This window comes from Eschrichtius robustus, chromosome 12, assembly GCF_028021215.1.
Source record: "Eschrichtius robustus isolate mEscRob2 chromosome 12, mEscRob2.pri, whole genome shotgun sequence".
Taxonomy (NCBI): Eukaryota; Metazoa; Chordata; class Mammalia; order Artiodactyla; family Eschrichtiidae; genus Eschrichtius; species Eschrichtius robustus.
The window spans coordinates 72,358,240-72,384,209 of NC_090835.1; the positions used below are offsets into that span (position 1 = coordinate 72,358,240).

Sequence of the window (25,970 nt, forward strand, 5' to 3'; positions counted from 1 at the left end):
TTTTTGTTAATCTCTAGATATCTTAATTGTTATTATTTGTTATAGCAAATACTATCATTTTAGAAATTACATTTTCAGATTGCTAGATGGCTTGTAAAGAAATGCTACTGATATTTACATATACAGCCCAAAACCTTACTGAATTATTCACTTTTATTAATTGTAAAAGTTTGTTGTTAGATATTCTTGAATTTTTAAAATGTGGCCAACCATTCCCTCCGTGATAATGCCATTGTTTTTTTATTTCCAATTCTTATACCTTTTGTTTACTTTCCTTATCTTGTTCTATGATCTCCATGACCAGGTTGAATAGAAGTGGGTGGTGATAGTGGCAAAATTGTATTGTCTTTGGTTTTAAAGTGGTATTTTCTAAAATTTCATTTTTAAGTATGATGTTTTAAATCACAGCAAAATCCTTTTTGACCCATCTCCTAGAGAAATGGAAATAAAAACAAAAATAAGCAAATGGGACGTAATGAAACTTAAAAGCTTTTGCACAGCAAAGGAAACCATAAACAAGATGAAAAGACAATCCTCAGAATGGGAGAAAATATTTGCAAATGCAGCAACTGACAAAGGATTAATCTCCAAAATTTACAAGCAGCTCATGCAGCTCAATATCAAAAAAACAAACAACCCAATCCAAAAATGGGCAGAAGACCTAAATAGACATTTCTCCCAAGAAGATATACAGATTGCCAACAAACACATGAAAGGATGCTCAACATCACTAATCATTAGAGAAATGCAAATCAAAACTACAATGAGGTATCACCTCACACCAGTCAGAATGGCCATCATCAAAAAATCTACAAACAATAAATGCTGGAGAGGGTGTGGAGAAAAGGGTACCCTCTTGCACTGTTGGTGGGAATGTAAATTGATACAGCCACTGTGGAGAACAGTATGGAGGTTCCTTAAAAAAACTAAAAATAGAACTACCATACGACCCAGCAATCCCACTACTGGGCATATACCCTGAGAAAACCATAATTCAAAAATAGTCATGTACCACAATGTTCATTGTAGCTCTGTTTACAATAGCCAGGACATGGAAGCAACCTAAGTGTCCATCGACAGATGAATGGATAAAGAAGATGTGATACATATATACAATGGAATATTACCCAGCCATAAAAAGAAACGAAACTGAGTTATTTATAGTGAGGTGGATGGACCTAGAGTCTGTCATACAGAGTGAAGTAAGTCAGAAAGAGAAAAACAAATACCGTATGCTAACACATATATGTGGAATCTAAAAAAGAAAAAAGGTTCTGAAGAACCTAAGGTCAGGACAGGAATAAAGACGCCGACATAGAGAATGGACTTGAGGACACGGGAAGGGGGCAGGGTAAGCTGGGACGAAGTGAGAGAGTGGCATGTATATATACACTACCAAATGTAAAATAGCTAGTGGGAAGCAGCCACATAGCACAGGGAGCTCAGCTCGGTGCTTTGTGACCACCTAGAGGGGTGGGATAGGGAGGGTGGGAGGGAGACACAAGAGGGAGGAGATATAGGGATATATGTATATGTATAGCTGATTCACTTTGTTATACAGCAGAAACTAACACACCATTGTAAAGCATTTATACTCCCATAAAGATGTTTAAAAAATTATAATATACCTATAAAAAAAAGTATGATGTTTGCTGCAGACCTTTGGCAGGTATAATTATCATGGTAAAGAAATTCTCTTCTAGTCTTAGTTTGCTGAGAGTTCTTAATACTATTCAGTGTTGAATGTTACTTTTAACTTTCTTTGAAAAGGTGCAAATAATGAGGTTCTAAAAGAAGAAAGTAACGTTTCTATACTCTGTGAACTTTTCTGATTGCAGGTACTTATTGAGAGTGAGCAGATGAGAAAAGAAGCTGATGACTCAGGTCCTCTCACTGAATTGGAACACTGGAAACGCATGTCAGCCAAATTCAATTATATCATTGAACAGATTAAAGGGCCAAGTTGTAAAGCTGTTATAAATGTGCTTAATGTTGCACATTCCAAACTCTTAAAGGTAAAAGACCTTGTATTTTAAAGTTTACTTCAGAACAACGAACTGGAAAATTACCCTTCTTGAACTGCTTCTTTGCATCATATACTTCGCATCATGTATTTAGAAGTGTTAAAACTTTGAGTAAGGCTTTCTCATGTACCATCGTTACTTCCAGAAGAGGAAAAGGGAGTATAGAAATGAAAATTTATTTCTCAATATTTCACACACCAATTTTGACAGTACTACTATAGGGTGATTGCTATTTATTTTTAAATTGTTTTTGAAATTGTAAATCAATAGAGGCTTATTGAATTAGAGAACTATATAGAAAGTCAAAAGCAAAAATGTCCTCTATCTTACATCTCATCCCCACTATTCCATCTCCTTTCCTAGAGGTCATATTTATTAACAGTTGAGCTTGATTCTCTCCAGGTCCTTTTCTGTTTCTTCCTTAAAAAAAAAAAAAAAATATATATATATATATATATATATTTGTTTTGTGTTTCTAAATTTTTAAAATTACATGGCATCATACTCTATTTTTCTTTAACTCCCTGGTCCCCCCAACAGCATATCTTGGAGAGTTATACCTATCAGATCAGGCTCTTTCGTTTTCCATAATGTTAATGCATCAGGTTTTATTTAATCATTTTCTTGTTTTTAGACAAATTGTTCCCTTTCTTTTTTTCAACAATCTTGAGATATAATTCACATATTACTCATTTCTGCCATTTAAGGAGCAAAATTCAGTGGTTTTTAGTACATTCACAGAGTTGTGCAACCATCACCACAATCAATTTTAGAACATTTTATCACCTCAAAAAGAAACCCTGTACTCTTTAGCTATCACCTCGCATCTCCATCTGTCTCCTTCCCCTCATTCTAGCCCTAAGTAACCACCAATCCACTTTTTATCTCTATAGAGTTGCTTGTTTTGGACATTTCATATAAATGGAATCATATAATATGTGGTCTTTTGTTACTGGTTTCTTTCACTTGGCATAATGTTTTCAAGGTTTATCCATGTTGTAGTATGTATCAGTAATTATTCCTTTTCGCAGCTGAATAATATTCCATTTTATAGATAACACCACATTTTGTTTATCAGTTTATGGATATTTGCATTATCTCTACTTTTTGGCTATTATGAATAATGCTGCTGTGAACATTCTTGTACAAGTTCTTGTGTGGACATATGTTGTCATTTTTCTTGTATATACCTGGGAGTGGAATTTCTGGCTCAAATGGTAACTCTGTGTTTAACTTTTTGAGGAAAATTGTTCCTTTTCTATGTGTTCACAAACATTACTACAGTTAAAGCCTCTGCGTGCCTACAAGCAAGTATTTCCCTAGGGTGTATACTCCACAACTTTGTTAATACTTATTATCAGTTAAAAATTTTTGTTTGCCTGTCCAACATGTGGAAAGTGGCTTGTTGTATTTTGCCTTTTCCTTATTAATAATGAAGTTGAGCATCTTTTAAAGTTTATTTGCTATTTGCATTTATTCTCCTGTGAATTGTTTGTTTATATCTTTCCCTCATTCAGAAAGTTTCAGATATTGTTTTGTTCTGATTCTAGTAGTCCTTTATTACTATGGCTATTAATCAATTGTTATATATGGTGGATGAGGCAAACCGCCATGGTCCCTGAGCATCTCTGTGCATTATTGCTGGATATGAAAAGTACACTTTGCTGATGGGAATATTTTCTTTCCTGAAGACCCAGAATAATGTAATGTCACTTTTCTAACCTAGAAAAGTCACTCCAGGTAGAAGCAGGTCTGGTTTAAGCCAACAGACAGAATGTTAATTACAAACAGAATGAGTCTTCAGCTTTAGTAAGTCACTTAAGGTTTTTATAATAACTTTAAGTCTTAAATAATCTAAGAAAAAGATATATCAATCACATTTAAGTATCTACTCTTTTAGTATATGTATGATTAGGGAAGACAGCTTGAATTTCATGATGAAACCTTAGCACAGTGATATATTTGGATGTTTCATATGACTCTTATACTTTCTTTTCTTAGAATTGGCGTGATTTGGATGCAAGAATCACAGATACAGCAAATGAGTCAAAAGATAATGTCAGATATTTGTACACTCTAGAAAAAGTATGTCAGCCTCTCTATAACTATGACCTAGTAAGTATTCTTTTTAAAGTGTAGTTTAAAAGATTAACGCATACACTTTGTTATAAAGCAGAAACTAACACACCATTGTAAAGCAATTATACTCCAATAAAGATGTTAAAAAAATAAAATAAAATAAAAATTAGCGCATAAAATCAATTTAATATGTGTGTATTGGGAAAAACATATTGCAGAAAAGTTATTTAAAAGATATCTTTTCCTATTATATATCTGTAATGAATTATAAACTATATTTATTATTTTAACCTACATTTAAATATATAGCATTATCATAACTATGACCTCATTTGTGAATTGAGCAAGACAGATATATTAGTTATTCATTGCTTCATAACAAATTACCCCAGAACCGAGTGGCTTAAAACAATAAGCATTTATTATATCACAGTTTTTGTAGGTCAGGAATTCAGGGACGGCATAGCTGAGTACCTCTGCTTCAGGGTCTCTCATGAGGCTGCAGTCAAGCTGCTGTCTTGGGATGTGGTCTCTTCTGAAGGGGAGGCTGACTGGAGAGGGTCCACTTCTATTGCACACCACATGGACCTTTGCACAGGACAACTCGCTTCCCCTAGAGTGAGTGACCCAAGAGTGAGCAAGAGAAAGTGCCCAACTAGCATTACGCTGATACCAAAGCCAGATAAAAACACCTCAAGAAAATAAAATTACAGGTCAATATTCCTGATGAATGTAGATGCAGAAATTCTCAACAAAACAGTGGCAGACCAAATTCCACGGCACATTAAAAGGATCACACACTAAGATCAAGGGGGATTTATTCCTGGGATGCAAAGATGGTTCAACATATGCAAATGGATAAATGTGATACACCACATTAATAGAATGAAAGATAAAAATCATATGATTATTTCAATAGATGCAGAAAAAGCATTTGACAAAATACAACATCCTTTCATGATAAAAGCTCTCAATAAATTGAGTATAGAAGGAATGTACCTCAACATAATAAAGAATACATATCCTTTAAAAATTGTATAAATAAACATGCAAAAAAGAGAATGTATATGAATATTATAACATCTCTGTACTTTTTAAATATATTTAAAGCTTTTCACTATAAAAAGTAAACTTGGAAGAAAGATATAATGCTTTTTGCTGTTACCAAGAGCTATAAATTTTAAGGTATACTGATTTCAACTTCTTGATTCAAAAGACTTATTTAAATTCATATAATTTTCAAATCTTTTAGTTTTGGTTTTAGTTCTTTTCATCCTAGTAATTTTAAAAACTTTGTTCAATTCCTCTAGCGATGCATGTACTTTATTATTATTGTTATCATTGAGCTTTTTACATTCTCTGATGTAGGAATGTTTCTAACATTATCTTTTGAAATTAGAGAAGTACTGTTAGTATTAAGTCTTATAATTTCTTCCCCCTCATATACCAACTATTTCTGTAGTTTCAAAAATTCTTTTTTTCTCATTTTCTTTATTCTCCTTAAAATAAACCAGAAGTTGCTGTTTAGTTTGTAACTGTCAGTTGAGCAGGAAAAGTGTAGAGGACTCATGCTTCCATTTCTTGTTGATAAAATTTTATGACTTTTGTGTTTCATGTTTCATTTTATCATCTTGGTATTGTGCTGTAGGCATATCAACTAATATATTTTATGCATAAAATGTCCAAACACTATGTATAGATAAGAACTGTGCACTCAAGGAGCTACTATTATAAATAATGATGTTTAAAATTCAGATGAAGGGCATTTCCCCGGTGGGCCCATTTGATACTGTCCCCAAGCCTTTTTCATTCTTTGTAGAGTTGCCTTATTGAGGGTGGAAGGGACTCCTTCTAGACATATTTTTATTAGAATCTTTTTGGTCTACAGATAACACATACAATATGAATTCTGACATACAGGGTTAACTACAGAGTGACGATACTAATTTCCATAAGCCACATAAAATTGATTTCATTATGTCATGGTTACACCTCATACCTAGGACATATAGTACACTCATCAGTAGTTGTTCTTCCTGGCTTATTTATTCCACCACTATTTAAAAATCTTTTTATATATTTTAAATTGTCCTAGCAATTAAAAGGCTAGCTCCTTGAGGGTGGGAATGCCATTGACCTTCTGTTGTTCTTCCATAGTGATTTATGATTTACATCAAGGTTAAAAGCAGGATCTCAAAATCTCAGGCACATAGCTGTGGTTATGCTACAGCTCTAGGACCTTGGACAAGGTACTTAACTTCTCTGCATCTGTATTTTCTCATTTGCAAAATGGGAATAATCTTAACCCTTTATTTTATAGATTCTAAGACTCTTTTTTTTTCACATTTTAACATCTCTGTATTCAGAGCACAACTTACAGTCAGTCAGTTTTTATGAATCATTGTGAACGTGACTTGACACCATCTGAGATTATTAGTTCTTTCCTTGTGGGGGAAGGAAAGAACTAATGTTTGTTTTGTTTTTGGTACCATGGGTGTGAATTCAGACTACAGTGAGTGAGCACCAGCTTGTGGAACAGATTCTCAAGATATTTTATTTTCTATCCCTCCCCAAGGAGCAGGATTGGGACAGGTAGACTTTGTTCCTGTCTTTTTCTCCATGGCTTGTTAATTTCATGCATAGTTTGGTGGCTTAGTTTTTTTGTAGGAGTTAGACTCCCCATCTTGAGCATTTTTTTCCCTTCCTCAGTAGAATCAGTGATGTTTTAGATCTGATGAAATCAAACCTACCTTAAATGGTCATTGTTGGGACTTCCCTGGTAGTGCAGTGGATAAGACTCCACGCTCCCAATGCAGGGGGCTGGGGTTCGATGCCTGGTCAGGGAACTAGATCCCACATGCATGCTGCAACTAAGAGTTCACATGCTGCAACTAAGACCCAGTGCAACCAAATAAATAAGTAAATATTTAAAAAAATGGTCATTGTCAACATAAATTAAGATAATATGTGAAACTCTTACCTTGTGCCTGGCGCATAGTAATCATTCAATATACATTAGCAATAGTTTGATATCTCGGATGCACTTGCTCTGCTTGCTCTATGCTGTTCTACTTGATGGCTCTAGGCTGTTCTACTTGTTTCACTTCTTTGTGTGTGTCATTTCCACCCTGCCTTGACCTCCTCCAGGATAGTTTCCTTATATTTGGAATTCTCCCAATATTCTCAGAACTTCGTGGTACTTAGTAGGTTTGCTGAAAGGTGAATTGAGTTGAATAATGAGGAAGTGAGTTCTAGTCTGGTCTCTGTTTCTAATTAGCTTTCTGGCCATACATTAGTCACTTTACCCTTTAAGATATCAGTTTCTTCATCCTTAAAAAGAGCAAGTTAAGCTATTAATACTTAAAATCACCTTCACCTCCAAAATTTTATCTTTAAATAAAATTTTAAGTTTACATGTACAGAAAAGTTGCAGTGATAGTACAGAATTCTTTTCATCTAATTTCTCTTGTTAACATCTTGCATTACCTTGGTACATTTGTCAAAACTCATGTCCTTTCTCTGTTTCAGTATCCAGTCAAGGATACCACATTGCTTTTAGTAAAATTTGACTTTTAAGATTAAAATGTTACACTGTTTTATGTATGTTTAGAGTTTTGAATATTATAGGATATGGATTATTAAAAATATAAATGGATGCTTAATATATTTCAATTTTAGGTTTCCATGGCACATGGAATACAAAATTTGATAAATGCCATCAAAATGATTCACAGTGTGTCGAGGTATTATAATACTTCGGAGAGAATGACCTCACTGTTTATCAAGGTAAGTTTCCAAGGGAAGAAATCACATTGTAACCCTGTGAAAAAGTTAACAATGCTTTCCGTCTGAGCCAGGGAAGGGAATTGGGAACTTTGGGTGCCTCTCAGAGTTCTGGATTTTCATACTTCGTGGAAAAGAAAAGAAAGGCATGCCTGGAATCAGTTGTACTTAATTGAAGGGGGGCATTTTGTTTGTCAGAGGTAAACCCCCAGGTTTTTGTTTAAAAGTAACTGATGATTTTCTAATTTATTTGTTCCAAATAGTTTTGCATAAGAGCTAAGAATTGTGCCTAGACTGTTACAAGAAACAAAGAAGGACGCTACATAACGATCAAGGGAAAAATAATGCTTCTTTAGCTACTCCCACCCACATGGTGGTTTATGTAAAATCTTCCCATTTAGTGCCATATGATTAATTATTTTAAATAATTGGAAAAATCATCCAAGAAACACAGGAGTAGAATTTACTTATAAATGATTCAAGCAGAACATAACAGTCACATTTCAACTTTCTTTTAGGTCAAAGAATAGATTTAATCATTGTCTATGCCCAAGCAAGGCAAGAACCTTAGGATTCTTCCCTGTCACTTGTCTTCCTCCTTGCTACATGTTCCACATTGAGATTTCTAGTTCAGTATTATTGTTACTGTGTTTTCAATGTTATGAATCAACAAGTGATCAGACTAAAATCTAAGTATTGCTAGCTTTTTTGATCAACTCTGTTTTCTGATTTCCACATCTTCCTCTGCCTTGGATTTATTATTTCTTTTGCTGAAAAAAATTCTTCAGTAGTTCTGTGGTGAACCCGCTGAATTCCTGCATGTCTGAAAATCACTTCATTTTGTCTTAGCACTCCAACGTTAGTGTGAGATTCTTAAGTTCAATTTAATTTTTTCCTGGAACTGTGAACATACTGTTGTATACTATATACAATTGTTGATAAGAAATTTGATGCTAATCTGATTGTTTTTCCTTTGTGGGAAACCTATTTTATTCTCCCAGGAAGTTTTAGGATTTTTTCTTCATTCTTGAACTCCTAAAATTTCAAAGTGATGTGGTTCTTTTTACATTTATCTTGTTCTATACTTGCTGGGTTGTTTCATTCCCAAGACGTTCCTCTCTCTTCATTCCTGGGAAGTTTTTCTGTTTACCTCTGATTATTTCTTATCCACCTATTCAATTTATTCTCTCCCCTTGAATCTAAAATCCATGTTCCTTAACTTTTTTTTTTTTTTTTTTTGGTCCATCTTTGTCCTTTGACCTTTCAGCTCACTCATTGACTGTTCATTTATGTCTCAATTGCTGGTCGGTGCATCAAAAAAAATTTTAATTTCCGAGTTCTTTAGTTGTTTTCTTTCATGATGTAAAAATCCTCTCATATCTTTCTTATAAACTTAGTTAATAAAAGATATTTTAAAAGATTTTACATATATCTTTTCTGTACTTTCTCTCTTTGTTGAATTTAATGCTTCTGTTACCATGTTTGTTTTCTTCAATTGCTTGGTGATTCTTGGTTGTCTGCCCATCTTTGTGTTTGAGACTCCTGATTTGCCTCCCTGTTCTGTTTATTTTGTCTGTCTCTTGTGCGTAAGGAGCATAACTTACTGTTGGGAGGGGAGTGGGAATAGTTTTTTCTCTGATATGTCCTCCTGGGGGTGCAGTAGCTACCTAGGCCACACTTCTCGAAGACTGTGGTCCACACTCATACCTTTTTCCTTTCAGCATATGTCACTGTTGCCTGCTGTACAAGTTACTCTAAATTCGGTGTTCAGGGTTACAACTGAAGGTTACCTCACATTGTCTCCCATCTTGAAAAATTTCCATAACTGTTCTACCTTCAAGTAACCTTCTCCAGAACCGGGTTCTGGCTTTCTCTAGTCTTTTTTTTTTCTCTGTAGATTTGGTACTGTGTGCTTTCCATATTTTAGGAATTCTCCAAAATTTCTGTGTGTCAGCCTGCCATCTTGGTTTAACTTCCAGACCATTTAAATGGCTGTCTTGCTTTTTTTTTCCTTCTTTATTTTGGGGGATGTGAGAGGTGGTTAACTTAATATTTAGTTTGCATGTTGAAGGATGGAGAAGAATCACAGTTGGACTGGATCAAGACCTAATTAGAGGAGAACTAGACAAAGAGAAAATATAGTTGACTTTGAAATTGATGGCCTCAGTGACGTAGACTTAAATACAGTAGGTAAATGTGACTTTGGGTTTTCTTTGTTTTACCTGGAATGTATATTTCTTTGTTTTTTATATTCTGTAATTAATTCATTCCATAAGGTTTCTATTTATCATATTTTTATGCTTGTGATTTAAAAAACTTAAATTTTATTTCTTTCTCTACCTATAGTTATTTTGGACTTATATTTATTTTAGGTAACAAATCAAATGGTGACAGCATGTAAAGCATATATTACTGATGGGGGAACTAACCATGTATGGGATCAGGAAATACCAGTCGTACTAAAGAAAATTCAGGTTTGTATAAGTATTTTTATTTTCATAAAGTAAAGCTTTTACCATCTGGCCCAATTTTGCTTACTTTTTTCATTGACAAAGCATGTTAGCTTTGAAAAAACATTGTACAGAGTAGCATGAGCACATAAAAAGAACTTCATTAAAATTATCTACTTCCCTTTATGCTTAGTGCTCCTGTTAGGGCATAATTTAATCCTCATCTTGTCCATGGCTGCCTGTATCAGACACCTCTCATGTGCCATTTCATATGCTCTGGCCCCCATCTTTTACTCCAGCCCCTGTTAATTTCATTTTCTTGCCTTTTTGCATTTGTTAGTATTGCCATGTATCCTTAAATAGACCTGGTGATAGTTGGCATCTGATTCTGATAGTCTTTTGGAAGAAAATGCTTGTAACATTTCCCCATTTAGTTTGATGCTTTAATACATCATTGATTAGATTCAAGGAAGTTTTATTCCTAGTTTTAGTACTAGGAGATATTATTAAAAGTTATGAATGGGTTTTGAAAAAATTTTTCAGCACATATTTTTTGAGGAGCTTACAAGATTTTTCTCCTCAATCTATTAATGTTATAGATGACATTTTTAGGTTTTCTAAAATGAAACTATTCTAATATCCCTAGGATAAACTCAACTTAGTCATGGTGTAATTATCTTTCTAAAAAATTCTTAAATTCACTTTGCTACAATTTTCTTTAGGGTTTTTTGCAACTATATTCATGAGAGAGATAGCCTGTAATTTTTCCTTTCGCATAGTGTCCTTGTCAGTGTTTCTGGCACTAAGGTCTCAGAATGAGTACGACTGGAGGAGGGGAAGGAAGTACTCCCCTCTTTTCTGGCCTCTAGAAGAGTTTGTAGAAAATCAAAGCGATCTGTTATTTTGAAAGTCTGAAAGAAATGGCCATACCAGCAAGTCTCCATCTGGAAGTGGTTATTGGCTTTCTTCATGTGCTGGTTCCTGGGCTTTGTAGAGCCTAGGTGGGAGGCTGGGACTGTTGAGGTAGAGCAAGAAAGGATGCTCAGTGCCCTCCACCTAGGACGTGAACTGCTGTGCTCGCAGGGTTGGCCCTGAGCACTCTCATCACCACTCTCTGACCTCTGGAACTGGAGGATAAGAAAGAGTTGTCAGAGGAAACAGAAGATGAGGAATTGCAGTTAGGATAGTTTCTCTTCCTGAAAACACTTGATCTCAACGACTGGAAGAACCAGAATCATTATGCAGTTCTTGGATTTGTTCATGTAAAATACAAAGTTATGCAGAGAGAGACCAAAGCAGCACATAAAGCAGTGGTTCTAAACAATACCAAAAGCAGCTGGTGAATCAGTTAAAGGAGATAATGACAACTTCACTTGCATAACTAAAACTTATGAAATGTCTGAGTCAGTGAAAAGAGGAGAAATTAACAGTGTAGATCTTGCTTTTGATAACTCAGTTCCTTTGAAAAGTGAAGCAAAGGAGAATTTCTTCTAAGTGTTTTCCCAAGTGTTTGAAATGCGTTACAGGTGGTAAAAAAGAAAAAGTTCCTAAACTTGGTGATATGAATTCACCATTTGACGATGCAGAAGCATTTTATTCCTGCTGGCATAATTTTTATTATTGGAGAGAATTTTCTTATTTAAATGAAGGAAAAAAAGCAGAATGTCATGATGAAAGGAGAGAGATTGAAAAGCAGAACAGAGCAACACGGGCACAAAGAAAAAAGAAGAAATGAACTGAATGTTAGTTGATAATGCATATAACTGTGATGCAAGAATTTTAAAAATTCAAAGAAAAAGAAAAAGCCAAGAAAGAAGCAGAGAAAAAAGCAAAAGCAGAAGGAAAATTGAAGAAGAAAGAAACTAAAGAAAAACAGAGATGAGGTGAATTAGGAGCTGCTTGGATAGCTAAGGAGAAAGAGGAAGTTAGACAAAAGGCATTACTTGGCAAAGAAGAAAAAGGATAACCAGGAAAAAAAGCCATTAAGAGGGAAAGGCAATATCAAATCATTATGTTGTACACCTGAAACTAATGTAATGTTATATGTCAATTATATAAGAAAAGAGAAAGGTAGCAAAAACTTCAAAGTTCATGGAAGACCTGGAATTACTTTCCTGATTATGAGATAAAGCTGGTTAAAATGATGGAAGAAGTAGAAAAACTTTGCGATAGGCTTGAACTTGCAAGCTTACTGTACTTAAGTGAAACATTCACATCACCTACAAAAGAAATAGGAATTGCTGCTCTGCCAAAACAGAAGAAATTAATGAGTAAATTAGAAAAGAGAAAGAGGAAATTGATGCTTGTATGTGCCAAGTTTCTAAGAATGCAGAGACATCAACTGTTGAAGGTGGAAATGGCAGTAAAAATTGGTCAGAAGAGAATTGATCTGCAATTGCTAATTAAAACTGTGAGCCTCTCTCTTGCTGGGGCAAATTCAAGATGGGAAATTATTGCCAAGTACATGAACACACATTCTACTTCTGGAAGTCAAAAGAACTGCCAAAGATTTTATTGGCAAAGAACCATCTCCTAAAACTTGGCCCTTATCAAAAAGATGACGTACTGTGTGGAGTAGAGCCTCAAACTGTCAATATAACACCTCAGAACAATTTGAAAATCCATGTGCAGATTTCACCTCTTGACAACAGAAGAACAGAAGCTTTTGGAATGAGCTTTGAAAATGTATCCAGTAAATATACCTGAAAGATGTAGCATGTATCAGAATTTCATTTTGTTATGGCTGAGTAATATTCCATTGTATGGATATACCACATTGTGTTTATCCATTCATCTTTTGATAGACATTTGGATTGTTACCACCTTCCAACTATTGCGAATAATGCTGCTATGAACATTGCTGTTTAATGATCTCTTTGAGTCTCTGCTTTCAATTATTATTATTATTATTTTTTTATTAATTAATTAATTTATTTATTTTTGGCTGTGTTGGGTCTTCGCTTCTGTGCCAGGGCTTTCTCCAGTTGCGGCGAGCGGGGGCCACTCCTCATCGCGGTGCGCGGGCCTCTCACTATCGCGGCCTCTCTTGTTGCGGAGCACAGGCTCCAGACACGCAGGCTCAGTAATTGTGGCTCACGGGCCCAGTTGCTCTGCGGCATGTGGGATCTTCCCAGACCAGGGCTCGAACCCGTGTCCCCTGCATTGGCAGGCGGATTCTCAACCACTGCGCCACCAGGGAAGCCCTGCTTTCAATTATTTTGGGTATATACCTAGAAGTGAAATTGCTGGATCATATGGCAGTTCTGTTTTTAACTTTTTGTGGAACCACCAAACTGTTTTCCCTAGCAGCTCTTCCATTTCACATTCTCACCAGCAATGCACAAGAGTTCCAGTTTCTCCACACTGTGCCAATACTTGTTATTTTCTCTTTTTTTGGTAATAGGTATCCTAATGCATATGAAATGGTATCTTATTGTGTTTTTTTTTTTAAATTTTTATTTATTTTTAATTTATGGCTATGTTGGGTCTTCGTTTCTGTGCGAGGGCTTTCTCTAGTTGTGGCAATTGGGGGCCACTCCTCATCGCTGTGCGCGGGCCTCTCACTATCGCGGCCTCTCTTGTTGCGGAGCACAGGCTCCAGACACGCAGGCTCAGTAATTGTGGCTCACGGGCCCAGCTGCTCCGTGGCATGTGGGATCTTCGGGGACCAGGGCTCGAACCCGCGTCCCCTGCATTAGCAGGCAGATTCTTAACCACTGCGCCACCAGGGAAGTCCTCTTATTGTGTTTTGATTTGCATGTCCCTAATGGCTAGTGATGGTTGAGCATCTTTTCATGTGCTTATTGGCCATTTGTATACCTTCTTTGGAGACATGTCTATTCAAATCCTTTACTCATTTTTGAACTGGGTTCTGTTTTTGTTGAGTTGGAGGAGTTCTTTATATATTCTAGATGTGAATCCCTTATATATATGTTTTATAAATACATATTGCTTCATTTAAAAAAACTAGTTATTTGACTGTTCTTTCTATTTCTTCTTGAGACAGTTTTTGTAAGTTTATATTTTTGATGAATTTCTTCAATTTTTCTAAAATTTGTAATTTATTGGCATAATGTTGATAATATTCTCTTACTAATCTTTGCCTTGTTATGTAATATGTCCCCTTATTCATTAACAATATTACTTATCTTCTCTGTTTTCTTAATCATTCTTGCTCACTCAATCCTCAGATTCAGAACAACCCATCCTCCTCCCAGGAGTTTATCACTTCTGTTTTTGTTGTTAATTGTTATTTGCTGGATTCCATGTTTCCCTCTATAGTTTCTCCAGGGTTAATTTTGGGAGTGGGAGTGAGAAATCATTCCCCCCAAACTGACCAATTGGCAGAAACCAGAACTCTTTTTTTTTTTTTTTCTATTTATAAATTCTTTTTTTTCAATGGAGAAACCAGAACTCTTGACATAGAACTTAGCAATTTATTCTCATAATTGTTTTAATATGCTTCAAGTCACTAGCCATTTACTTACTGAATTAGAAATGAAAGCTTGGTTTTCTGCATTCTAGTTTAACCCGCTTTCTACTACATCTGAAATTTTTCCCGGAAACTTTTACTGTATAGTTTTGGGGAATAATTTTCAGATGAGTTGGAGGAAGCAATGAGAAGAATTGTTATTCAGGATGTTATCTGTCCAACAGGAAGGAATTGGTTGGTGAAGAAGAAGTAATAGAAAGTAATTCCTATTAGATGGCATATTCCAGGAGGGTAGGGATCTTATCTGTACTCCTAGCATCTCAAGGAGTTCCTAACATATGGTAGGCACCAATAAACTTTCTTTTTAAAAAAATATTTATTTATTTATTTATTTGACTGTGCTGTCATCTTTGTTGGTACATGCGAGATATTCTTCGTGGCATGTGGGATCTTTTTAGTCACGGCATGCAGGATCTAGTTCCTTGACCAGGGATCAAACCCGGCCCCCCTGCATTGGGAGTCTGGAGTCTTAACCACCGGGGAAGTCCTTAAACTTTTGTTTAATAAGTGAAAAATAATCAGTGACCTCAAAGAGAGTAATGATTTTGTTTTAGAGATTGAGAGTTGGGGAGGTGTATCATAGCTAGAAGTAGGTATGAGACTAGTTATATAAGCCTGAATGTTCATAGGAATCACCTGGGAAACTGGTTGAAAATATGGATTCCTGAGTCTTACTCACAGAAATTCTAATTTAGTGGCTGAGGTGGGCAGAATAAAGATGTCCACATCCTAATCCCTGGAATTTGTGAATATGTTATATTAAATGTCAAGGGGGAATTAAGGTTACAGGAGGAATTAAGGATGGGGAGATTATCCTGGATTATCTAAGTGCGACCAATGTAATCACAAAGGTCCTTACAGAGTGAAGAGGGAGATGGAAGAGTCAGAACCAGGGAGCTGGCATTATGTTAAAGATTTGACTGGCCACTGGTGGCTTTGAAAAAGTTTAACATTATTTTTTTTTAAGATGGTTTGGTTAGCTGGACATGACAGTGAGTTCCTACTGGACCCTAGTGACAATGTCCTCTTTTTTTAGCCTGGTTGAACTGACCTGGTATAGCTGTAGTCAAATACTAGGATTTCAGCAATGCACCCATCAAAGACTTTATGATCTCCTCATGGAGAAATGACAGTTGGATGATAAATTAGTATTGCACAGTCTTAATGTTTTTTATACCTGTATGTAAATAATGCTGATTAAAAGATGCCAACTGACTAGATAGATAATTGAAAATAGACAGAATTGATACATAATTTTTGGCCTCCTGGGAGCTCTAATTAGCCATGAAAACATGACAACAAATAGTGTATGTGGTAACTTTGATAAGGATAAGAGTTAAGGGGAAATGATAATGAGAAGAAAGAAGATGAGACTATATTGTAAAATAGAAAAAAAAACTGTATTGATTTTCACAGGCCTTTCAATGTGTGGGCAGAGAACTTGAATTTTTAATGTTAACAGCAGCAGCCCCTATTGAGGGGTTGATGTGATCAGTTTTGTGTGAGGATAGAATTTTTGAATTTTTCACTCATAAACAAGTATCTCACTATGTATTATATACCCCTTTTAAATCTCTCGTAGGACTGCATTTTTCTATTCAAGGAATATCAGACATCTTTTCACAAAACAAGGAAACAGATTTTAGAATCCTCAGGGGAAAAATCTTTTGAGGTTTCAGAAATGTATATATTTGGAAAATTTGAAGCTTTCTGCAAAAGACTGGAGAAGGTAAGCGCCGTGCAGCCACAGTTGCCACTACCAACCATACCTTTCCAGTTATTTCATACTTTATGTAGCATCATTGAGAATTATTTTTCCAGATCTCTTGTCTTACTATTGATCTGACTCATCCAATATTACTCATAGATTACTGCATTTTATTATAACTTATTTTTTCATTCCTAATTACTATCTTCTGCCAGTCGCACAAAAGCTATTGCAGACTTTCACTTCTCTTGAGACCTCAATTCTATCTTTACCTATAGAACTTGAACTTAAAGCCTCTGCTCTTAACCATTGTATCAGGCTGAGTAAAGGTGTGAGGTGACATATCTGCAACATCTGGCAGAACCCAGTAGTAGTGTCATATCTGGATGTGTGACCACCTTCTCTTTCTAGGCCAGTATATATGGTCTAAACATAGACATTGTATGGGCGATGTCTTTGCTGGGCGGATATGGGTTAGAAACTTCAGCACCTTTGATTCATTCATTGATTAGGACTGGCTGGAGAGGAGTGATGTTTTTCCAGGGGATACAAGGCAGCCCATATCAGAGACTTCTTCTAGTCAACCTTTGCAAAGCCTACAAAGATATCATCTAGGTACCACCCTCCCTACGGCCCCACCATTCTGCCAACTCCCTAGGTCCTGATAACAGTTAGGAGTCTGCTCACCATTTGTTGGAAATTGGTGGGGGGCATTTCACAAGTTGAAGGGCATTTCCTATACATGCCAGGATAGGAAAATATGGGTGATGAACAAAACCAAGTTACTGAGTGGGGCTGTTTTTTGTTTGTTTCTTTAACAGCTTTACTGAGATATAATTCACATACCATATAATGTATTCATTTAAAGTGTACAAGTCAATATTTTCCAATATATTCACAGGATTGTGCAACCATACCACCATCTAATTTGAGAACATTTTTATTCCCACTAAAAGAAACACTGTGCCCGTTAGCAGTGATACCCCATTCTCCCCTCTACCCAGCCCTAAGCAACTGCTAATCTACTTTCTGTTCTATAGATTTGCCTATTCTCGACATTTCATATAAACGGAATCACATAATGTGTGGTCTTTTGTGACTGGCTTCTTTCACTTAGTATAATATTTTCAGGGTTCATCTATGTTGTAGTATTCCTTTTTATTGCTGAATAATATTCCATCATTTGGATATACCATATTTTCCTTATCCATTCATTAGTTGGTGGACATTTGGGTTTTTCTTCTTTTGGCTATTACGACTAATGCTGCTATGAATATATCTGTATGTGTTTTTGTGTGAACATATATTGTCATTTCTTTTGCGTATATGCGTAGGAGTGGAATTGCTGGGTCAGATAATAACTCCATGTTTACCTTTTTTTTTTTAATTTTTATTTATTTATGGCTGTGTTGGGTCTTCGTCTCTGTGCGAGGGCTTTCTCCAGTTGTGGCAAGTGGAGGCCACTCTTCATCACAGTGTGCAGGCCTCTCACCATCGTGGCCTCTCCTGTTGCAGAGCACAGGCTCCAGACGCGCAGGCTCAGTAATTGTGGCTCATGGGCCCAGCTGCTCCACGGCATGTGGGATCCTCCCAGACCAGGGCTCGAACCCGTGTCCCCTGCATTAGCAGGCAGATTCTCAACCACTGCGCCACCAGGGAAGCCCCCATGTTTACCTTTATTGAGGAAGTGCCAAACTGTTTTTCAAAGTAGTTGCATCATTTTATAGTCTCATAAGCAATGTATGAGGGTACCAATTTCCCTGCATCCTTGTAACACTTATTACCTGTCTTTTTGAATTTAGCCATCCTAGTGGGTGTGAAGCGACATCTCATTGTAGTTTTGATTTGCATTTCTCTGATGACTAATGGTGTTGAGCATCTTTTTAAATGCTTATTGTCCATTCGTATTTCTTCTTTGGAGAAATTTCTATTTAAATTCTTTGCACATTTTAAATTTAGTTATTTGTATTTTCTTAGTTCAGTTTATAAGAGTTCTTTATACATTCTGGGTCTTAAGTCCCTTATCAGATATGATTTTCAAATATTTCTCTCTTTCTACAGGTTATCTTTTCACTTTCTTGATTGTGTTCTTTGAAGCAGGAAGTTTTGTTTTGTTTTGTTTTAATATTTATTTATTTATTTAGGCTGCACTGAGTCTTAGTTGCAGCCCGTGGGATCTTTGTTGCAGCATGCTGGCTCTTAGTTGCAGCATACGGACTTCTTATTTGCGGCATACATGCAGGATCTAGTTCCCCAACCAGGGATCGAACCTGGGCCCCCCGCATTGGGAGGGAGGAGTCTTGCCCACTGGACCGCCAGGGAATTCCCTGAAGCAGGAAGTTTTACATTTTGATGACGTCCAATTTATCAAGTATTTCTTTTGTTGCTTGTGCTTTTGGTGACGCGTCTGGGAAGATGTTGTGTGAGGCTGTTTTGTGAACAGTGAGGATTTCTTGGGGACAAATGTCCAATTAGAATGATATTGGCATAGGTCAAATGAATAATAAGCCCCATTGGTCAGGACCTGTTCCACAGAAATGTTTAACATTTCTGAAACCATTAGAATGTAAACCTGGAGGTGAGTCCTGGTTACTGTTAATTTTTCCAGGAGTGAGGGCCCTTGCTAACTTGGGTGCAGTTTTACATTTGGTAGAGTTTCCAGGCTGGGCCTTAATTATTAGCCTGTGTGCAGTAAAGATCTTTGGTGGCAGGTCTAATGCTGGGCATAATGAACATCCATCTGTAAAGCCGCAGCCCAAGCATTCCTGATGCTAGAGGGAGTGGGTAATAATGGCCAGCTACATTAGCTACTCCCCCTGCCTTACCTCTGGAGAAGCCCTGCCTGTAGTCTTAAGGATACAACTTCATGCCACAAAGGCTCAGCAATCAGAGCCAACGCAGCACTCCCTAGGGGCCTTACTTGAAGTGCATCCTGGTTACTAGGTTATTCCAACTCCCCTGTGCTAAGAATTCCTTGGCTGACTGGTATCTCTCCCAGGTGTAATTGGTGGATGTTGGTGTCCAGATTCTTAAAGATGGGGCATAATAATTACCCTGAAATGTGGCCAGAATTTTTATAATCCTCTAGAGATAGTTACTGAACTGCCTTGGTGGGCTTCCCCTGCTGAGTGGGCACAGCAGGGACCACTGTTGGACCACCCCTATGAGCTCTTAAATAGTTGAAGAGGAGAGACAGAAGGGCAGGCTAAGCCAGAGCCTGTTAGGGAAAGCTCAGATTCAGATGTCAGGATGACCAAGTGCAAAAGTCAAAGGACAGATAGGATTGAGCTTGGGGATGGAGAACCAAGACCTCAGAGTTGGGCAGAGATGTTGGGGATCTTTAAGGAACAAGTGAGGAGGAAAGTGCTAGTGTGTCAGCTTAGGGTGCCTGAAATGCATCTTTTTTGGTAGGTGGAGACTTGATGGTGCATTGAGTGTTAGTCTGCCCTAAAGAACCAGGATTAAGTGTGTATAATATCCCTTGTTTCTTCTTCCTATTCCTGCCATGTAAATTTTGGTGAATATTGGTTTCCCAATATTGGTGAATTTGGTTTCCCAGAGCTCTGTCTTTAGTTTTCTTCTCACCCTGAACACTTGTGGGAGAGAAGTGAAGGAGTGGGAAGCTTTGAGCATTGTTTTCCAGAGCAGGAATCAAAATGGGGAATCACTGATGAATATTAAGGAACTGAGTAGCCTGTGGACATGAAAGACTTTTTTTTTTTGGTGAAGTAGGTGGTGTTGGTACGTTGAGATGGAGCAAGCTGTTTCTGAAATAAAGTTCATTGTGAAGATTTTCCAGGGTTCTTTAGGGGTCAGAAGTGACTACGGTCATCTTTCAGGATTGTGGGACCTTTCCTTTACCTGAATGTGGAATTATGCTAGTGTTACATATCAGAACTATGGTGAGGGCCAGAAAAATGGTAACACTTTTGAATGCAGTGATCCAGTGAAACGATTTTCAGAACATTCTCAAGGACAAAAAGCTGAAACTATTTAGACATCTGCAAGGGCTTTTACTCACTGTCCCTCACCACCCCACCTCCTCTTGGAAGACAAGGTGATCAGATTCTGAGAAAGGCTCTAAACTTTCTCTACTTATGGTCTTAAATAGTCTAAGAGTAGTAATGACTGGAACAGAGATTTGTCTTCTGTTTTATCTCCTCTGGTTGGTTTTACCTTAAATGATTCTAAAGCCTGTTTATTGGCTTGTTTTTTAAAAATCATTGATTCATTAAGAGTTAATTCTAGGGAAGGGTGCTAATTTCTAACTTTTAAACTAAAGTAACACTTTTCTTTTTAAGATTACGGAAATGATAACTATTGTGCAAACATACTCAGCCTTGAGCAATTCTCCCATAGAGGGAATAGACATTATGGCAATAAAATTCAAAAATATATATCAAGGGGTTAAGAAAAAGCAGTATGATATTTTGGATCCAAGAAGGACAGAATTTGACATGGATTTCTTAGATTTCATGGCAAAAATCAAGGCTTTAGAGGTAAGTAATTATACATACTTTTGATTTAGTAAAGCTGAAATGTAATCAATAGTACTGAAATTCACATATTTACTATTTAATACAAATTACTCTTGCAAATTGATCAAAAATATTTGCCAGCGTGAATAATTTTCTAACCAGTCCACAAAATATTTTCTATCTTTTTTTTTTTTTAATGAAAAATGAGCTTATTCAATAAAAGATATCAGTAACTAACCAGAAGCCCAAAGGGCTTATTGTAGCTGGGTTTATTTTTAATGTGCATTAAAAAATATATTCTATTTTTGTTGTGCCAAGGACTAGTGTCACTTTTCCAGTGTAAGAGAGAATTCGTAGGCCTTGTTCTTTGTTCAGTGTGAGAAGATTTGAGAGCAGATTAGGACGATGGAACACTCTTCCCTTGGCACTGCGCTTTATGGCCACATTCTCTCTGCAGCTTAGAGGACGACTCTGAAGAGACCCTCCTCCTGTCTGTCGTAGCTGAAGGGACACCAGAGGGATGAGACTGTAACAGGTTTCTTTCTCACCTTTTGGGTTAATATGACCTCAGTTACTCTCTTACTGAAAACTGTTAACCCAGGTGTAGCCCCAGGGAATGGTCTCCTCTTTGCTGCAGAATGTCTTGGAGACACAGAGAGGGACAAGAATATACCCTGTCCACTTCCTGAGTCTTAAATCCTTGCCAAGAAGGTGAGGAAAATGATGTATTTTTTCTCATTTATTTTTTTTAAAGACTCTCTAAAAACTATATTACATGTAATTTCTGCAATATAAATTAAAAAGATCCTAAAATTCTAGCAACAACACTTTTTCTTTTTGACACAGATTTCCTTTCAGTTTTTGAAAGTTAGACTCTGATAAGAAGATATATTTTACTTTTTACTTTTAGTGTTTGGTTTTGGGAGTTATATCTTGATAGCAGTGGGAATTTGTGTTTTTTAAAAAACGTATTGCTTAAATTATTTTTATGATTCATTAATAAGATTATATGTTATAAAGCCTTTACTGTGGTCTTAGATACAAGTTTAGCTTTCAGTAAATTTAGAGGCCATATTAAGTTTTTAGTATTTAAAAAGATATGTCAGTGTTTTAACTTTTCTTCCTTTTCCAATGTTTGATTAATGGGTGTAGTATGTATTTGTAGGCAGTACCAATATAATCTATAAGTGAAAGTAATTTGCGGAGTGCTTCAGTTCCATCAGTTGGGCACCAGGAGTTTGGAGTTCACTGCTCGGGTTGGTGGGAGTCTTGGAAGAACATTTTCGGCTTCTTATTCTTCCTTAGCGTGACAAAGAGGTTTCTGAGAGCAGCAGTGTTAGAAAATGACACCTGTTCACCCTGGGTGTCTCTAGTGTCATTACACTGCTCTACCGACATGCTAAGAAATCCTAAATCTCCCAAAAAAATGTACTTCGTAAGGGACTTTCACTCCTTTCATAAATTCTCTAGGTCAACATCCAATAAATAATGAGCGGCAAATGCAAACCACATATATAATTTTAATTTTTTAGTAGCCACGTACATAAAAGTAAAAAGAAATAGGTGATGTTAATTTTAATGATATACTTTATTCAACCCAACATATTCAAAAATATTATCATTTTAACACGTCACTAATAAAAACCATTATGAGATATTTTATATTCTTTTTTCATACTGTCTTTGAAGTTTTGTGTGTATTTTACATTTATAGCACACCTCACTTAGAAGTAGTGACGTTTTAAGTGCTCAGTAGAAACATGTGGCCAGTGGCCACCATACCAGACAGTGCAGTTCTAGACGCTTAGATGGTAGATGTATTTAAGGCTCGTATTTTAATTCTGTAGGAGAATCATTCATTGCTGTTAAACAAAACTAATCTTCTCCTTAACTCAAAAAATCATTCAAACATTACTATTGCATTTCAGGTACAAATACAGGCATTTATGAGCAGTACTTTTGGAAAAATTTTGTCTTCTCAGCAGGCTCTTCAGCTGCTTCAAAGGTATTTATAATGCATTAAGCAATATAGTTTCTAGGTGGGATAACTTTATATCTGAAAATAACAATTTCAATAAAATTTTGGAAATCTCTCCTATGTAAACTTTAAAACTTATAAACAGTAATCTTCCAATTACCATTAAATAGACTGGTGAAAATTGAAATATAGTATGATACTTTTCATTTTCATTTTCATTTTTCATTGCATTTTTCTGTAGGGTAAAGTCTTTCAATAAGGAAATGATTTCACATTTTCCCCCAGCTATGTAATATGTTAAGGTTAATTTCGTAAGTGTTATTGGAAAGGGAACAAATAATGTTTAATTCTGCATACTGAAAGGATTTCTAACAGTGAAATTATCTAAGAACAGTAGGTCCTCAAACTTTCTGTTTTCCCTCCTGAGTGCTTCTGCAGCTTCCTTTCCTTCTAGTCCTGACAGCGGTGCTCCCCTAAAGGGCAGGAAAGCCTGGATTAGAAGGATGGGCTGGACCAGAAGCTTTCTTGCAGCTCAGGGAGGGTTCACTATCCGTGTTAGGGACCGTTTTGAAATTCTCCCCTGAGAGCCAGTGGATCTGGGTTTGGGTCTGACTTTGGGTTTGGGTCTGACTTTCCCACCTCTCTAGTGCTGGATCATACCTGTGAAACCTTACCTCATGAGACCATCGTAAGAGTCGAAACAGACATAAAATGATTTTGATGAGTGACAGTACTGTACAAACAGATGGCAGTACCATTTTCTTGGCGATTTATCTGTCTCTGTCTCTCTCTTTTTACCTATGGTATGCTGGTGTCAACTCATTTTATTATCAGAAAGTTATGGTTCTAGTACTTCCTATTCATAACTTAGTCTCTTAGTGGAAGTGACATTTGGCTGACAAAATCATTATATCATTATGCCTATTTGGGATGACGTGAGCAGTAATATTTGCAGGGGGACAGTCAATGAGCTCCCCTCCATCTTTGCTAAGCCAGCTCCCCACTCATCTTTTTAATCTCAGTTCAGATGTCAGTTTTTCAGGGAAGTCTTTCTTGACTTCCCAGACTTGGCTGGGTTCCCCTGTTACATGCATTTCTGGCACCCTTGTAATTTAAATAATTATTTATGTCACTCCGGACCGATCTCTACCTTTTCCGTAAGGTAATCATTGGCTCCAAGAAGGCTGGAACCACACCTGTCTTGTCCATCACTGTAACCTAGGGCAACGCATGAGGCCTGGTGTGAATATTTGTCAAATGAGTGAATGGATTTTTAGGATTGCAGCAATTCTTAAGTGTGTTTCTCATTTATTTTTAAATTATTCACCCTCAATTGCTTTTAGATTCCAAAAACTGAACATTCCCTGTCTTCAATTAGAAATAAACCACACCATTGAGCTTATTCTTCAGTATTATGTGGCTGAACTTGAAGCTACTAAGAAGGCAAGTATCATGTTTATAAATAGAATGGTACTTCAGTACAAAAAGAAAAAATATTCTGGAAGTATTTGCCATCATTATCTTGTGCCAAGCTTATCAGACAAATCCTCTCACTGCTGAGTATCTTTGTTGCTCCTTTCTCTATGGGAGAAGGTGCTGACAGTGTGTGTCCCTGGACAGCCAGATCACACCCCTTTGCTCTTAAGAACTGTCTTTTTATGACAGCATTCATGTATGCATGGGAAAGCCCGTTTAAGTTAATATTTTTGGGTATCAAAATATGGGCTCTGGAGAATATTATGACAGATATAATGTAGCTGTGTGCTCCTGCTTTATTTTTTAATTTTTCTTTAAGATAAAAAGTGATTTATTAGAGCATCCCTCGTGGCGCGGTGGTTAAGAATCCGCCTGCCAGTGCAGGGGACACGGGTTCGAGCCCTGGTCCGGGGAGATCCCACATGCCGCGGATCACGCATGCAACTAAGCCTGTGTGCCACAACTACTGAGCCTGTGCTCTAGGGCCCGTGAGCCACAACTACTGCGCCCACGTGCCACAACTACTGAAGCCCGCGCGCCTAGAGCCTGTGCTCCACAGCAAGAGAAGCCACTGCAATGAGAAGCCCGCGCACCACAACGAAGAGTAGCCCCCACTCACCGCCACTAGAGAAAGCCCGCGCGCAGCGACGAAGACCCAACACAGCCAAAAATAAAATAAATAAATTTATAAAAAAGAAAAGAAGTGATTTATTAGAATAGGACGCTTGTGAGGCTTACAGGTGGGCGGGCCAGAGGGTGCCGCGCACAGAGAACTTAGTGGGCAACAGTTTTATAATTAAAGGAAAAGTTGGGAGGGGGAGAAGACCACCTTCTTCCTCATTTTTTTTTAAATTTTACTTAAAAAAAAATTTTTTTTATTGGGGTATAGTTGATTTACAATGTTGTATTAGTTTCAGGTGTACAGCAAAGTGAAACAGTTATACATATACATATATCCACTCTTTTTTTTTCTTGATTCTCTTCCCATATAGGCCACTACAGAGTACTGAGTAGAGTTCCCTGTGCTATACAGCAGGTTCTTATTAGTTATCTATTTTATGTATAGTAGTGTGTATATGTCAACCCCAAACTCCAGCTTTTGAATACATCCTTAAAATTGGGGATAAAAGGCAGAAAAAAAGTATGCATGTAATGGGAAGTAAGGGTTAAGAGAGAATTAAGTGTCATATATTGTAATCATCATAGTTTTTGAGCCTCAGGTTGATATCTCTGGAGTGCATTTACGTATTTATTGACTACGTCTTGTGTATAAAACATGTGAATAATAGTAAAACATCAATACAAATATAGCTGTATATATTTTTGCCTTTTCCATTGTACTGAATTTCAAACGTTAATGCCAGACCTTTAATTACAGCTTTATCATTCTCAAAAAGATGACCCACCTCTTGCTCGCAACATGCCTCCTATAGCAGGAAAGATCCTTTGGGTGAGGCAGCTCTATCGCCGGATAAGTGAGCCCATCAACTATTTTTTTGTAA

The 25,970-nt window shown here is 36.7% G+C and overlaps 1 protein-coding gene and 1 pseudogene across 1 annotated transcript in view; both read left to right on the top strand.

The window, feature by feature from the left end:
- Positions 1 to 25,970, top strand: part of DNAH8 (dynein axonemal heavy chain 8) — a 327,131-nt gene that overhangs the window by 23,443 nt on the left and 277,718 nt on the right. Inside the window, exons 9-17 of the mRNA XM_068557934.1 lie at positions 1,839 to 2,015; positions 4,026 to 4,139; positions 7,782 to 7,889; positions 10,259 to 10,360; positions 16,411 to 16,557; positions 20,838 to 21,035; positions 22,943 to 23,019; positions 24,336 to 24,435; positions 25,847 to 25,966. Coding sequence (XP_068414035.1) covers positions 1,839 to 2,015; positions 4,026 to 4,139; positions 7,782 to 7,889; positions 10,259 to 10,360; positions 16,411 to 16,557; positions 20,838 to 21,035; positions 22,943 to 23,019; positions 24,336 to 24,435; positions 25,847 to 25,966 — 1,143 coding nt within the window. The remainder of the gene's footprint in view (positions 1 to 1,838; positions 2,016 to 4,025; positions 4,140 to 7,781; positions 7,890 to 10,258; positions 10,361 to 16,410; positions 16,558 to 20,837; positions 21,036 to 22,942; positions 23,020 to 24,335; positions 24,436 to 25,846; positions 25,967 to 25,970) is intronic.
- LOC137773266 (dnaJ homolog subfamily C member 2 pseudogene) lies at positions 11,455 to 13,190 on the top strand (annotated as a pseudogene).